The sequence below is a fragment of the Nannobrachium achirus genome (genome assembly GCF_963921795.1).
Source record: "Nannobrachium achirus genome assembly, chromosome: 8".
Lineage (NCBI taxonomy): Eukaryota > Metazoa > Chordata > Actinopteri > Myctophiformes > Myctophidae > Nannobrachium > Nannobrachium achirus.
Window position 1 is genome coordinate 66,690,076 of NC_137817.1, and position 15,317 is coordinate 66,705,392.

Here is a 15,317-nt window from a genome sequence, read left to right on the forward strand (position 1 = left end):
ATAAAATAGCACATCAATGACCCAATCAATTGTGATGATTCTGACACGTTACATCATTCATAAATGTTTACCCAAAATTAGATTTACTTACTGAATTTATCAAAGTGTCATTTGTCAAAATCTACCTACCTCTGCTTGAAATAATATATGTTTTCCAGGTGTCCATGTGTGCCGTGGAGACGGTGATCACTGTGCAGGCTGACACCTCAGAAAAGCTTGTGCCTGGTCTGACTGAGCGATTTCTACAGCTAACAGCTTTGATAAAATGAAAGTATGTTACACTAACAACGCTTTCACTATTTGGTACAGTATACTGTAAAACTGTCAGTCATATTTAGTACAGAGGCAAAGTGCCTTTCATCTTAAACTTAAGTGCAGACCGTATCCAAAATGATGTGCAAAAGGCTTAGTAAATAATAATATGGCCTTGAGTGTATTAAACACTGAAAGTGCTTTCTCTTTCTATGACTTGCAATGGCCAGGTAGATGCAGACAAGATTTACAGTTATGAGCAGTATTTGTCCATACTTACAGTTATGTTCTATTCAAGGTCTTGCAAGCATGTAAGGTGTTTTCACACACAACAGCAAGCACCATCAGAATGCTGGTACAATGTGAGCACCTTCCGAAGGAGGCCTTGACCACGGCCTGGTTCATTGATATGGTCAATGACTGGTTCAACCTGATGACATTGAGAGGCAAGCCTTATGGTCAGTACAGACACACACTAGGGAGAAGAATGGAATACTGACGAATTCCGTCTTCAGATGCAACACTCTGAAGGCCCACGTGGGGGCACCAGTGCTTGCTCCTTCTGTTTGACACTAATAAAACATTTGTTTGATGCAGCACTATACCCACCAAATACCACTACTGGGGCAGGTTGGAAGTTGGAGAGGCTGCAGGAATTTATGAAAACGTGGAATGCTGCAGTGTTTCGCTCAAAGAAAAAGGGGAAGAATCAGGGTAAGTGTCTCTGAGACAACAATCAAAAGCAAAATGAATGGCTAGTTATGAGACAATACTAAATGAATCAATTTTATTCACAGCCTGGAAGCCATCCCAGACGGGTGTGAAAATGTCAACAACCACCATGCTGGTGATGGCAGGCACTGCACTACCCCCAAGGGAACTGGAGCAGCACCTGAAATCAGTTCCACTTTCATTCCTGCCGGAAGATAAAGTGTGGACGGCCCTGGTCACCGGAGAAACTCCAGCAGTAATCCAATTTTACACTGGCCACATCTCCACGGATGCAAATGAGAATCTCCATATCCACCCTAGAGCCAAAACATGCCGCGCAAGGTTGAAGTTTGAAGTTTATGTTCGAGCCTTTATGTTTGAATCTTTTTGGTGGCTCCTATAGGTCAAGCGATATCTATCTTGCTCATGTTTGTTATCTTATTTCTTGTGAGCAGCATGCTCACTACTCATGCACTGAGCTCAGTTCAGGGCTCTCCTCAGGTTGGCAGAGGGAGAGAAGCGCCCATGATTACAGTTTAAGCAATTGGCACTGGGTGAAAAATGGGTACAAAATCGTGACATGGGATAAAGCTTTTGCCCAAATATATATACAGTATATATTTTTTTCTTTTGTTTATCTTTTTTATGTGAAGCACTTTGAGTAATGCTGTATTTGATGTCATGAAAGGTGCTTTACAAATAAAGTTTATTGTTAATACCAAGTACCGTACAGTGACTGCTGCTATTCACTCAGTCATGCACGATCTCTCGCAAAGTACAATATTTGCCTCTGAGAAGTTAGAACTAAATTCTCAAGTAAAGTAGAAATGGAAATGCTCAAGTAAAGTAGAAAATGCCTCAATTGTACTTATAGGTATAGGTAGCCTACAATACTTAGTTACTTTATACTACTGAGTATAATATGTGTGCAGCAGTCAGAAGTACAGTAGAAAACTGGCTCGCATAGCCGTGGATCAGGACTATCATAGATGTTGTAGTGCCCAGGTCCAATACCTGGAGCATGGATGCCGATGGCTAGGGATTCAGGTTCAGGCGTGTGCTCAAGAACTGATGTCCTTAGTTCTAAGTAATATCTAAGTATCACTTAAACTCTAGCTGCTGGAGTGAATGTGGGGAGAGCAATGCGGATCATACCCATATCTTTCTCACATGCCCCAAAATACAAACTTTCTGGTCAAGAGTCACACAAATAATAGAACAAATATTTGGGAGAGTTTTAAATTTACAAAACCATAATATACTCCTGGGAACACGTCCCAAAAGCCAGCAGAGCAGAGATCTATATCTCTTTTGGATTATGAGAATTACAGCACTCAAACAAATATCAAAGGGCTGGAAAAGTTTGGAACCTCCCAGGGTGGATAAATGGTTGGAAAAAATGGAGGACATGTACTCTATGGAGAAGGTGACATATAAAATTAATGGTAAGGAAAATGTATTTGAAAAAAGGTGGGTCTCTTATCTCTTAAATAACATGCCCTCTTAACCCTTTCTTTGTATTGTCCTATTTTACTTATCCTTTTGTTCAAACCAAAAGTATTTCAGATATAAACATCAAATAAAAAAAGCCTCTTTATTTTATGTATTTTCATTTTCATGACGACAAAAATGACACAACAAAGCCAGACCCCCTTTTTTATTGTTTGTTTTATTTTCTAGGTAAATGTGTGGGTCTGTGTTATATGTGAACATGAACTGTGCAATGAATGGGAGTGTGTACCCGGTTTGGTTTTTATTTTTGTCTTTTGTTGTCTATGTATGGTGGTTCTCTTTTTGTGTTTGTTTTTTCACGTGTTAAAAAAAAAAAAAAAAGGGGGGGGGGGGGGGGTCGGGATGTCTGCTCAGGGACATGGCATGTAAACAAAATATGTATATGAACAGTGACAATGAAGTTATTATTTGGAGGATGTGTTGCATGCCGGCTGACTCAATAAAGTATTTAAAAAAAAAGAACTGATGTCCAAACGTTTCCATATAGCATATAAATTATATTTATTTGCAGTCCAAAGCCCTATACTTTATACTTCAAACAGATACAATAAATAAGCACTTAGGGCCAAACGATACAGACCACCAGCCTAACAAACACAGTTGAAAAACTGTGTGCCTGCCATCAGTAACACCTTTGCTTGATTAGGGAGTGGTTTAAATACCCTGGCTGTAACCAGGGTAACCTTGTCCTTGACCACTCCCTGCAGTGATGTCATACAGTATATAGCAAGTCATAATGGCTCTTACAGATGTATTTAATCTGATATTGGCTTACATGGATAAGTAAAGTAGGCTAGTAAACCAATGTCAGAATAGTTTCTTGCATTACAGCTAGTTTAACAATAAACAATGATCATGTTAGCCCTTTATATAACCTCACCCGTCGCTGCATACAGTTGTGCTCTGAGATGAGGTCCTATAAAGGTGGTGCAGCGATGGCCCGGACCGCCTCCACATCAAGCTGGATAACACTCGAGCGAAATTTTATCCAAAAAGTAAAGGTAGTTCCGAGCTCCCAGACTATGGTTTTCCATCCCACGGTACATAAAACATGAACCAGGGCATGAAGCAACTGCTTAAATCGTTAGTTTTGTAATGATTTCCCATTCAAGCGGAACTGTTGCCAGTACTGTAGTCTCGCGTAGCCAGAGAGCATTTGCAAATCGCGTTAGGCAACAGTCTCGCCACGCGAGACTATGCCAGGGGCTTTTCTGAATTTAATGAGACTAAATAAGCGATTTAAAACCGTTTTCCGATGCCTGGCAGCCCAGGCAGAAACTTGCTCTGTGCTCTTTAGATACCTAAATTAAATTAAACAGATCGCAAGTCGGCAAAAAATAAATGAAAAATAAAAAAAATAAAACGTGTGATATATGTTCTTCTATATTCCAGAACCGATTAGATGACAAAGTTCGCAATCCTCCAGAAATAATGTTTGTTCACAAGTAGTACAGCCCATGTAACAGACGCCTCCCATTCATTGACTTCTATTTCATCACACTTCCGGTGCTTCATGGCCGGACATGGCGCATCCCTGTTGTCACGTGATATCCCTTCCTTCCTTAGCATCCTTGGGGCGTGACAGAATGGGACGCTCGGTAGGCCAATCAGATGCGGACTGGACTGGCGGGATTCCCTCTTTCCCACAGCAGGGGGCAGAGTGCCTTATACCGAATCTACAACGTTCCACAGTTCCGCCAGTACTGTTTGACCAGTCGCGCCAATGAACTGGAGGAGGTATCTAGCTTTGTATATCTGTGGTTAGAATGATTATGATGGGCCTGGGCGGCTAGTGTAGCGGTCCAGGAACCACACTACTAATTCAGCCTGGCAGCGTGTCGTGGGTTCGAGTCCCGATGACCTTTGCTGAGTGTCTCTCTCAATTTCCTGTCAGTCTAGCCAAAACAATATCGGACAATATTAAGAAAGGGAAAAAGACAAAAAAGAAATCAAAGATAAATCATGATTGTGATGTTAAATAAACAATGCACCGTGTAGTAATAGTTTAAAGTACACTATATGATGAATAAAATAGAAGAATAGTTATAGTTTAAAAGTAGGGTTAAGTATTGTCTGTGGTCAAATTAAACGTTAAATAGTTCTACATTATGATAGTACTCATTGCTATGGAGTGTTTGCTCAGTAACAGGGGTCTCCCTGTCTCTCCAGCTCATTTAGAGATGAACAACGCATTTAATTGAACATTTCTGTTATATTTAACACATAAAATACCTGTAGCAGTGAAACTTGTATTATACTTTATTCGCAGTTCAATACAAGGTGTACAGCAAACATATCAGAAAAAGGGGGAGTAAAAAGCACAAAACAGAAATCATATACAAGATAATGGCAATCAACAGAATGGTTTGCAGTTTTTTCGAGAGCTTAGAAGAAAAACAAATGGAGTGTGTGCGTTGTCCCCCCCCTCTTATGACCTGGAAATGTCTAGAATCAGTAACGTGTGTGTGATAGCCTACTTCAATTCAAATGTGGTTTCATGCGAAAGCAGTCAAAGGCTACAACTTATAATGCAAGCATTGGGATTGCAATCATTTATGATTATGGCCATGCATGCATTTGGACATTTCTCCCTTCAATATCGTGTCTCTTACTCTTTTGGTCTCACCACTTAACGCATATCTTGCACTGATCTTAACACAACGCATAACATCCGTCACGCCAAAAAAAAAGACACTAACCACTGCCGAGGCTTTTTTATATTATAATTACCTCATTCTGGAGAGACTATGCGTCCGCGGCCAGGCGCGCTGCGTGTGTTCTTCTGTGCGGTGAAAATATAATCCATACATACGGTATGTTCTATGCTGATGCTCCTTACTGAGAGAGAACTGAAATGGCCTGGTCGTGAGACGTTAACGTAGGGAAGAAAAAAAGGGAGAAAATTGCTGTTTTTGAGCGTGGACACTGGCCAAATTCTAAAGTCCTCCCCAAGCCCTGTTGACTCTTGACTCACTGACTTAAGTGAGTCAACATGGTAAGGGCTTGAGGGTACACCCCCTAGTGGTGAGCAAAATAGCTGAGCAGATAAGTGAAGAATTGTTCACTTGGTGATGCAAGCATGACATTTGGTACATATACTCTTCAAATCCCATTCTTTTCAAAAAATACTGGCCACTCCAAATGCATCGATTTTAAGACCCATAAATGTATTAAAGTTGAATATAAAGTTGGGCATTGCGGATGTTTTGGTACCAAGTATGTGTCTGTATATCTATTACAGTAATTACAGTTCTTGAGATACTGCATATAGGTACTTTTACAGACTCAGGTGTACCTATACAAGCAAATACAAGTAATAAATAAATAAATAAAAACACAAAGTACATTTTTATTAAAAAAAAAGAAAAAAAAAGAAATACAAGAAAGAAAAAAAAAAGATTGAGGCACCGCTAACCAGAGTAAACACGTCTGTGGTCGGGTTAGGCAGAAGATGTCTTAAAGGGAATGGCAGCAGATACTCTGATTGGTTTGATTAAAATAACACCCAAACACACCCATGACTAATTCAGGGCCGTTTTACCGTCCGTGACGCACCTTGATGTCAATATTACAGCAACCATAGTAGAAAAATGGCATTGGTCACACCTCCACAAGACCTGGCATTATCCTCAGTATCTTGACCAAGCATTTGCCACAAACTCTAGCTAAAGGGGTTGTCTGCCTGTTTGAGTCCTTATGTTTTCTTTCAAAATGTTTATTAGATATTATCTTTTTATTGTGATTTCTTTTAACTGTACATGCAAAGGTTGTTTCCCCTACATGAGTGTTCAGAATATTGTTCAATAACACTGTTATTAACACAATTCACCCTCTGACAGGGACCGTTGGTATGGACGAAACAGTTGCAATCACTCAACCTTGCACAACAACAACATAAAATAAACCAGACCACAACGAAAATTGTCTTTGTTGTTTATAAGTCACACTCACACACGTACAAACATACCACTGACTAAACTTTCTATAATGGTCAACCAGCCTGCTCGGCGTATGCTAACAATCTTTCTTTGTTGCAATTGCAGCAGTAGGTAAAAGCGGTAGGTAATTTTTACTGTTTGTTACGGATGAGAGTCATAATTAAAGCCATAGTGCCATTTGGGTGGGGATCTGTTATATGTTGTCTGCGCGCGCTGTATGTATTTGTCTGCAGATTCCTGCTGCCGTTATGTGCTTGAGAAGGGCTCCTGTCACTCAGAACTCCTCCAGCCAATCGACGCTCGGTCCGTCTGTTCCGACGGCCCCGCCCCTGGGCTATAAATAGCCTACTGAAGAAGGTCGCATCGCCGCTGTCACTCTGTCACAAGTTCACAACTACGAGGGTAGTATAGAGACAGCGTGCCCAACGGAGCAGCCTAGCCTTTAGCCACATCCTTTGTTTGTACAGGTTGCTTGGTATCTGAGTTCTGTAACTCTTTCTTGTACGGTGAGCAGGGTAAGGTAGAAGGTACACGTATTGGTATAGATCTATGCATTCAGCCACTCTTAGGGGCAGGTAACCTCACTCCTTGTTTTGTGCTTTGGTGAGGAGAAGCTTTGGGGGTTACGTTTAGGGTAGGGATTAGTTCTTTTCTTTGTATCCTTTTATGTTCCTTTCAATAGGTGCCTGCCCGGCCCTGTCTCACCTTGACCCATGCACAGACAATGTAAAAGCAACCTAATTTGTACACCTTTGTAAAGTCCAATACTTATTTGTAATAAAACTACTTTTTGGCAGTCACCACCTTGCCTTTGTTGCGTCTACAAACATCCCTAGGCCCTGTGGGCGTAACACTGTTGAAATAAGAAAACACACACAATATAATGTCAAACGCAGGATAAGCAATCAACTGACAATATTTACATAAATAGAGTATAAAGAACATATTTACTATTATAATAATTTCACGTGCACTTTACATACCGACTGACATGTCCAAGAACCAACGGAGAACTGAGCGCATATCAACTCCACGCATGCGTACAACTTACCCCGCGCATCTTAGAAATAGTAAATACACTTGTAATAGCCCCTGTACATCCCCGCATCCAACACTAGGTAGTCCCCCCAGGAATCCGCGATTCCGCGATCACGGAATTTTTCGCGGAAATCGAAGCCCTCCGTGGATATCAGAGCCTCCCGCGGATATCATAGTAGTCCGCAGAATAGGACAAGACGAGGAGCAGAATATTACATTTTACATGTAGTTTTCATCTCGGCCGCTAGATGTCGCGGTGATATAGACGGACAAGACTCACAGCCTAGCCGGTCCTCGTGCCGGATACGGAAACGGAAATGGCTTTGTTTGCCGTGGCATGCATTCATGTGCTGTGACTCGTGTGTGTGGTGACGATACCAGAGCGGATGGTGCTGATTTTTAATGGACTAGGAACTAGGCACATCGTCTGACTGTTTATATTGGCTCACAAGCCTCCCATGGTGAGAAAGACGCACTCACGTATGCTATTGCTATACATGGACCACCCGCGGATTTCTTGGCCATTCGCTGACTTTTCTGACGTCCGTAGAATAACGGTCGCGAGTGGCAGCAGAGCGGCGGGAGTAGTCATTACTACTATTATAAAACGATGTGTACATGGTCTGGCCAGTGGCCACCCCAGAGCCTGGGGGAATAGCTTAGCTTCCCTCCTGTTGGACGCTGTATTGGTCCGGTCCCACATTCGTTCCTGACAGAAACTGTGTCCTGAACTATAGTTCCTCTATGTCTATGGTCCTGGCAATAATGCAGAAGAGAATAAATAAATATTACACCCATACTAGGTAGTAGGTAGGCTATCCTCTAAAATGTGGTTACTATGGGCAGGGTTTGCATGACAATATAGTCTTTGCAACAGAAAGTAATTATTAAAAACAATAACAATTAAAAAAAAAAGAATAGATTTAATATTAGATTTATATTCTCAAAAATGATTATTTGATTATTCTAACCACTAATTAAAATTAATTGTAGCTATTTCATGAAGGGTTTTACTTGATTATTAGAACTATATCATTTTTAGCTTGATAACTGGTCATTTTAGGTTGTTTTTTAATGTCCGCGGAATCAAGAATTGTTCACCACAGAATTCCGCAGAATCAGGATTGTTCTCCGCGGAATTAAGAATTTTTCTCCGCGGATTCCTGGGGGGACTAACTAGGGCACACCCTTGCCCTAAACACAGGTCACACGCCGTCTGCTCATATAACAACACTGAGCATGAGACCCATATTTCCCTGGGATTTCACTTGGACAGCCGAACAATGAGAGATTGTGTGTATTATATTACCTTACAAAGCCTTTACCACAAACTGTACAAGTAGAGGGCTTTTCTCCCCCTGTATGAGACCTCATAATGTACGTTTATAACTTGCATTTGATTACAGCTTTCACCAAAAACTAGACAAGTAAAAGGCTTTCCCCTGTGAACGTTTTAACTCATGACTTCGACTACAGGCTTTACTTTACCACAAACTGTACAAGTAAAGGTTTTTCATCTTGTATGAGTCCTCATGTGTGCTTTTAACTCATCACTTCGACTACAGGCTTTACCACAAACAATACAAGCAAAGGGTTTTTCCCCTGTATGAGTCCTCATGTGTACTTTTAAACTACCAATATGAACACAACCTTTACCGCAAACAGTACAAGTAAAGGGCTTTTCTCCTGTATGAGTTCTCACATGTACTTTTAAATCACCACGGGTACCACAGCTTTTGCCACAAACAGTACACAGAAAGGGCTTTTTAATACAGTATCTGGCTTAAAGTCCTGTTCGCAATTTGGTGTTAGGGGAGTTTCTCACCTGAACTGAGTCAGTGGGTCCCTAGACATGAAAAATCACTGAGGTGCTCGTCCGCCATAGTGCCAGGAATGGCGCAATGGCCAAATCAAATATGGCTGCCATCGGCTATGATGAAAATCCAACTTTTCTGTTTCTGGGTGTATATGCACATGTAATACCTCTATTTGGACTAATTGTGGTGTGGGGAATTCATTTCTGATATTGTTTTGACCATTTTGGGCGATTTGGACCTCAAAAGGTCATGGTCAAGGTAATTTTGTTATTCAGAAGACCGCGGGCCATAACTTGGCCATTGTTAGGAGTAAAAACAGGTGCAGTAGGTCTAAATCAACTAATGCTGACATGTATAATTCATTTCTGACATTGTTTTGACCATTAAGGATAATCTTGTCTTTGAAATATCAATGTCAATGCCATTTGCTAAAAACGATTTTGTTCATTACTTGCACTTTTATAGTATTTTTTGTAAGTTTGTTACTATTTTATAGTAAGTTTGTTTTGTTTATAACAAAAGACATACTAGTGGGAAATACAACAAGTAAACATCCACATTTAACTTTAAAGGGGGGTTTTAAATGGGTGTTTAAATGAGCAAATAAGACTATTTACGAATAAAGGTGACAAATAAAATCACACAACAAAAGCACACACAAAATTAAATAACAATTTCCCTCAAAGTGCACCATATTGGGATTGTGTGCATCCAAGTTAGTATGATGTGTTTTTACAGGATGTATTCAGCAAGGCAGCCATATCCGAAGTCGAAGTGATCCGTCCATGTTCCATTGGTTCTAGTCTTTCCTCAGGTTCCTTGGCTGTTGCAAGCAGGTGGCAAGACATGCACTAGAAAGGTGCCTTGTTGGTCTCAGGCAGCAGTTGTACTTCTCTGCTACCAATGCTGTCTTGTTCTGTCAAGGTCTTTGCCTCTCCAAAGTTTGTTAGATATTGTATTCGGTCAGAAGCCATAGCTGCATGCTTAGTCCCCACCTCCAGTTTCCAAGGCATATGTCCCCTGATCACTGTCTTGGCTAGTGGTGCTCCAAGATGAGAGACTGCTTGATGCTGTAGAAGCATGTGCCGCTGCACACCTAGTGCCATACTGCTACCAGATCTACTTAATCCCCAGTGCTTGGAAGTATCACTACGACAACTCTCTGGGGTCCACTCATAATCCTGGCGACCCATTATTCCCTCCATTAGGTTAGGGTTATGGGTAGGTTTAGTTATAATAGGGCCAGTTGACTCCACATGTACCAGCAGCTTGGTGACAGCCTCCTCAATCTAGTTCAATCTTTGGGATCTCTTCACCTCCAGCCCCTTTTGCAGGGAGCCACTCATCATCATCAGAGATAACAGAGTCGATAGACGCACCCATCCCTCATCAACTTTACAAATTCTGGGTGTCTGAGGAGAACAAACAGCTCTCCAGCTGTGTTTTTTTTTTAAAGATTTGTTTTTGGGCTTTTTATGCCTTTATTCGATAGGACAGTAGACTGACAGAGCTCTCCAGCTGTGTGTTCGGAATATGGTGTCCATTCAAGCTTGTGGCGATGTAGGTAGAACGGCTGCCTTGGAATCTGAAGGTTCCAGGGTCGATTTATTTCTCCTCCTGCTTATTTGTCAAAGTGTCCTTAAGCAAGACACTGAACCCCTAACTGCTCCCGATGAGCACCTTGCATGGTTTCTTGGTGTGAATGTATGTGTGAATGTGTGTGTTAATGGGTGAATGTGAAATACATTGTACAGCGCTTTGGAGAAGAGCGCTATATACTGTAAATGCAGTCCATTTACCATTATCAGCTCTGTTGTCTCTGTTGATGATGTCGCTAGTGGAGAAGAGATCCCAGACATCTTGAATAGGATTGAGGAGGCTGACACCTGGTGCATGTACAGCCTCCATTATAACTAAGCCTATCCCTAACCTTCAATAACCTAATGGTCAGAATAATGGGATGTCGGAACTATGAGCGGACCCCAGAGAGTTGTTGTCTCTTTCACATTACTGCTATACTACACCCCATATTTCCAAGCACTGGGGATGAAGGAGACCTGGCAGCAGTATGGCACTGGTGAGACTCACTTTCACTGCATCAAGCAGTCTCATCTTGGAGCACCACTAGCCAAGACAGTGATCAAGGCACATATGCCTTGGAGACAGGAGATGACTGCATGGGCCAGGTGAGGATTAAACATGTAGTTATGGCTTCTGACCGAGTACAATGTCTAACAAACTTTGGAGAGGCAAAGACCTTGACAGAACAAGACACAGTATTGGTAGCAGAGAAGTACAACTGCTGAGAACAACAAGGCACCTTTCTAGCGCATTTCTTGCCACCTGCTTGAACAGCCAAGGAACCTGAGGAAAGACTAGAACCAATGGAACATGGAACAGGGCATGACATAAAGGCTTGTCCTGTTGTCCGGGACAAGTGCCCATAATATGGAGTGGAGGGAGCAAGGGGGGTCATTAGCCGTCCTTTTGTTATTATTTAAATGTATGACATTTTTATCCGGACAAGTGACTTTTGTCTCCGGACAAGTGAATGGGAAATATACTTGTCCAAAGGACAACTGCCTCAAAAAGTCAATGTCAAGCTCTGATGGATGGAAGGAGCACTTTGACTTTAGTACACTCCTGCCATGTCTGAAGCAAGACACTCGACACTGATGGAGTTCTGTGCATCATATTTTGCCATGGAACAATGCCAAATCCATCCTGTAAAAACACCTCATACTAACTTGCATGCACACAATCCCAATATGGTGCACTTTGAGGGAAATTGTTATTTAATTTTGTGTGTGATTTTGTTGTGTAATTTTATTTGTCACTTTTATTCGTAAATAGTTTTATTTGCTCATTTAAACACCCATTTTAAACCCCAATTTAAAGTTAAATGTGGATGCTTACTTGTTGTATTTCTCACTAGTATGTCTTTTGTTATAAACAAAACAAACTTACTATAAAATAGTAACAAACTTACACAAAATACTATAAAAGTGCAAGTAATGAACAAAATCGTTTTTGAAAAATGGCATTGACATTGATATTTCAAAGACAAGATTATCCTTAATGGTCAAAACAATGTCAGAAATGAATTATACATGTCAGCATTAGTTGATTTAGACCTACTGCACCTGTTTTTACTCCTAACAATGGCCAAGTTATGGCCCACGGTCTTCGGAATAGCAAAATGACCTTGACCATGACTTTTTGAGGTCCAAATCACCCAAAATGGTCAAAACAATATCAGAAATGAATTCCCCACACCACAATTAGTCCAAATAGAGGTATTACATGTGCATATACACCCAGAAACAGAAAAGTTGGATTTTCATCATAGCCGATGGCAGCCATATTTGATTTGGCCATTTGCGCCATTCCTGGCACTATGGCGGACGAGCACCTCTGTGATTTTTCATGTCTAGGGACCCACTGACTCAGTTCAGGTGAGAAACTCCCCTAACACCAAATTGCGAACAGGACTTTAAGCCAGATACTGGATTATTTCACCTGTATGTGTCCTCATGTGTACTTTTAACTCATCAGATCGACCACAGCCTTTACCACAAACTGTACACATAAAGGGTTTTTCCCCTGTATGAGTTCTCATGTGTGATTTTAACTCATGACTTCGACAAAAGGCTTTACCACAAACTGTACAAGTAAATGGTTTTTCCCCTGTATGAGTCCTCATGTGTACTTTTAACTCATCAATTCGACTGCAGGCTTTACCACAAACTGTACACATAAAGGGCTTTTCCCCTGTATGTGTCCTCATGTGTACTTTTAACTCACTAGTTCGACTACAGGCTTTACCACAAATTGTACAAGTAAAGGGTTTTTCCCCTGTATGAGTCCTTATGTGCGCTTTTAACTCATCATTCCGACCACAGGCTTTACCACAAACTGTACAAGTAAAGGGTTTTTCCCCTGTATGAGTCCTTGTGTGCATTTTTAGCTCAGAACTTTGACTACAACCTTTACCACAAACTGTACAAATAAAGGGTTTTTCCCCTGTATGAGTCCTCATGTGGGATTTCAAAAGACTAGTTGTACTACAGCCTTTACCACAAATTGTACAAGTAAAGGGTTTTTCCCCTGTATGAGTCCTCATATGTTTTTTTAGATCACCACTGGTACCACATCTTTTACCACAGACTGTACACATAAAGGGTTTTTCCCCTGTATGAATCCTCATGTGTTTTTTCAGATCACCACTGGTACCACAGCTTTTACCACAAACTGTACAAATAAAGGGTTTTTCCCCTGTATGAGTCCTCATGTGGGATTTCAAAAGACTAGTTGTACTACAGCCTTTACCACAAATTGTACAAGTAAAGGGTTTTTCCCCTGTATGAATCCTCATGTGCTTTTTCAGATCACCACTGGTACTACAGCTTTTACCACAAACTGTACAAATAAAGGGTTTTCCCCCTGTATGTGTGCTCATGTGTTTTTTCATTTGACTCGTTTCACTACAGCCTTTACGGCAAACTGTACATTTAAAGGGTTTCACGCCTGTATGAACAACTGAGAGGCTCTTCAGATTTCTAAAACTTTCCTTCCCTGACTGGCTCTGTGTGGAGTGAGGTTTTGACGATGGCAGGTCCAAAGACAGCTTGTGGCTTACAGACAATGTTTGTCCTTCCACAGTTTGTGTCTTGTGTGAATCCAGTATGTTTACAACTGGCTGACCTTCCCTGGTCTCCTCCCGCTCACCACGGTCTTCAGTGACATCAGATTGAGAACAGTGTGGAGAGAGGAACTGGTCACCACTAGTTGGTTGTGATGTTTCACAGTCCTCTACATCAGCTTGTGTTTTCATGTGTTCAGTTGAGGTGCTGGCTACAGCCTCTGTCTCTCTGTTTTCATCATCACCTTCACTTTTCACTGCTAGTAATGTCAACGTTGATCCATCAGCCTCCTCTTGTAGAAGCTCCTCCTGTTCCTCTTTGATCAGTGGAGGTTGTGGTTCCTCTTGTTCCAGCTCATCTTTGAACACAGGAAGGGGCAGGGGGGGGGGGGGGGGGGATTAGAGAAAACCCAATTACAGGTTTACAGGTTTGAACCCAATTACAGGTTTGAACTTTTGCATGTTTCCTGTGTTGTATAGCTTTGGTAGCTGGAGGAACCAAAGCTCTTAATAGATTTTACATTTCCAAACCACAAGTTAATTCTCATTCATAACAAAAAATGCCATTTGCAGCAAACATTCTAATTTCCAGCAAATGCTTGGAACCTATTCCAGTTTAGATGGGTAACTAATTAACCTTTCACAATAAAGGGGGAGAGAGAGCATGAAATGTACTGATGTCCAGGTGGTTTTCAGGTTTCCGCATCCTGTTTCCGCACCTGATACATGCATTATCATCCCTTAGCTAAGGCTCAGTAGTCTGACTACCAGCTAGACCCGTTATCACCCTTGGTCTTGTCATTGCAATGCGCATGTGCCAACACAAGTTCAGATGAATAAAAAAGGTCCTACCCATGCTGGGATTCGAGACTAGAAGGTTGGGAATTCAAGCCATGCGCTCTAGAGGTCTTCACAGGTCCAATTTTAACTACCCGAACGCAAATGGACCCGGGGGAGATAGCCTGTCTATTATTTGGAATTTGAGAACCGTTACCCGAGCAGCCCCGAGACATGTTGGATCCGATCCGAACAGCCCCGCCTGTTATTAGAAAAATTAGATCCGATACCCGGGCAGAGATGTCAGAACCGGAGTCTGCGGAGACGAGATCCGAAATGACTGAATGTCAACGTTATTATGAAGAGGTGTATATATTATTATTATGTATAATATTATTTATTTCTTACCATTGTATGTGGCTGTCACCCCGGAAATTACCGTATTTCACAGTCAATAATGCGGACAGGAACAATAAATCCATGTTTTCTTTAGATGTGTAATCTTTCTTCTTAGCCATTGTTAATGATAATCCACTGTTAATTTATGTCGCAGCAGGGGATAATCTTTTGTTTATCATTAAAACCAGTGTTTAAGGACTTCCTGACAAGTCACGTGACGCAGCAAGGCAG

General features: G+C 41.3%; 1 protein-coding gene across 1 annotated transcript; it reads right to left on the bottom strand.

Moving 5' to 3' along the window:
* Positions 1-870: 870 nt before the first annotated feature.
* On the bottom strand, positions 871-14,766 carry LOC308290279 (uncharacterized protein; the record flags this gene model as incomplete). The annotated part of the gene is made up of 4 exons (XM_080732064.1): positions 871-899; positions 13,094-13,183; positions 13,418-13,519; positions 14,763-14,766. The coding sequence occupies 4 exons, from the start codon at positions 14,764-14,766 to the stop codon at positions 871-873; spliced, it is 225 nt and encodes a 74-aa protein (XP_080588190.1).
* Positions 14,767-15,317: the final 551 nt, after the last annotated feature.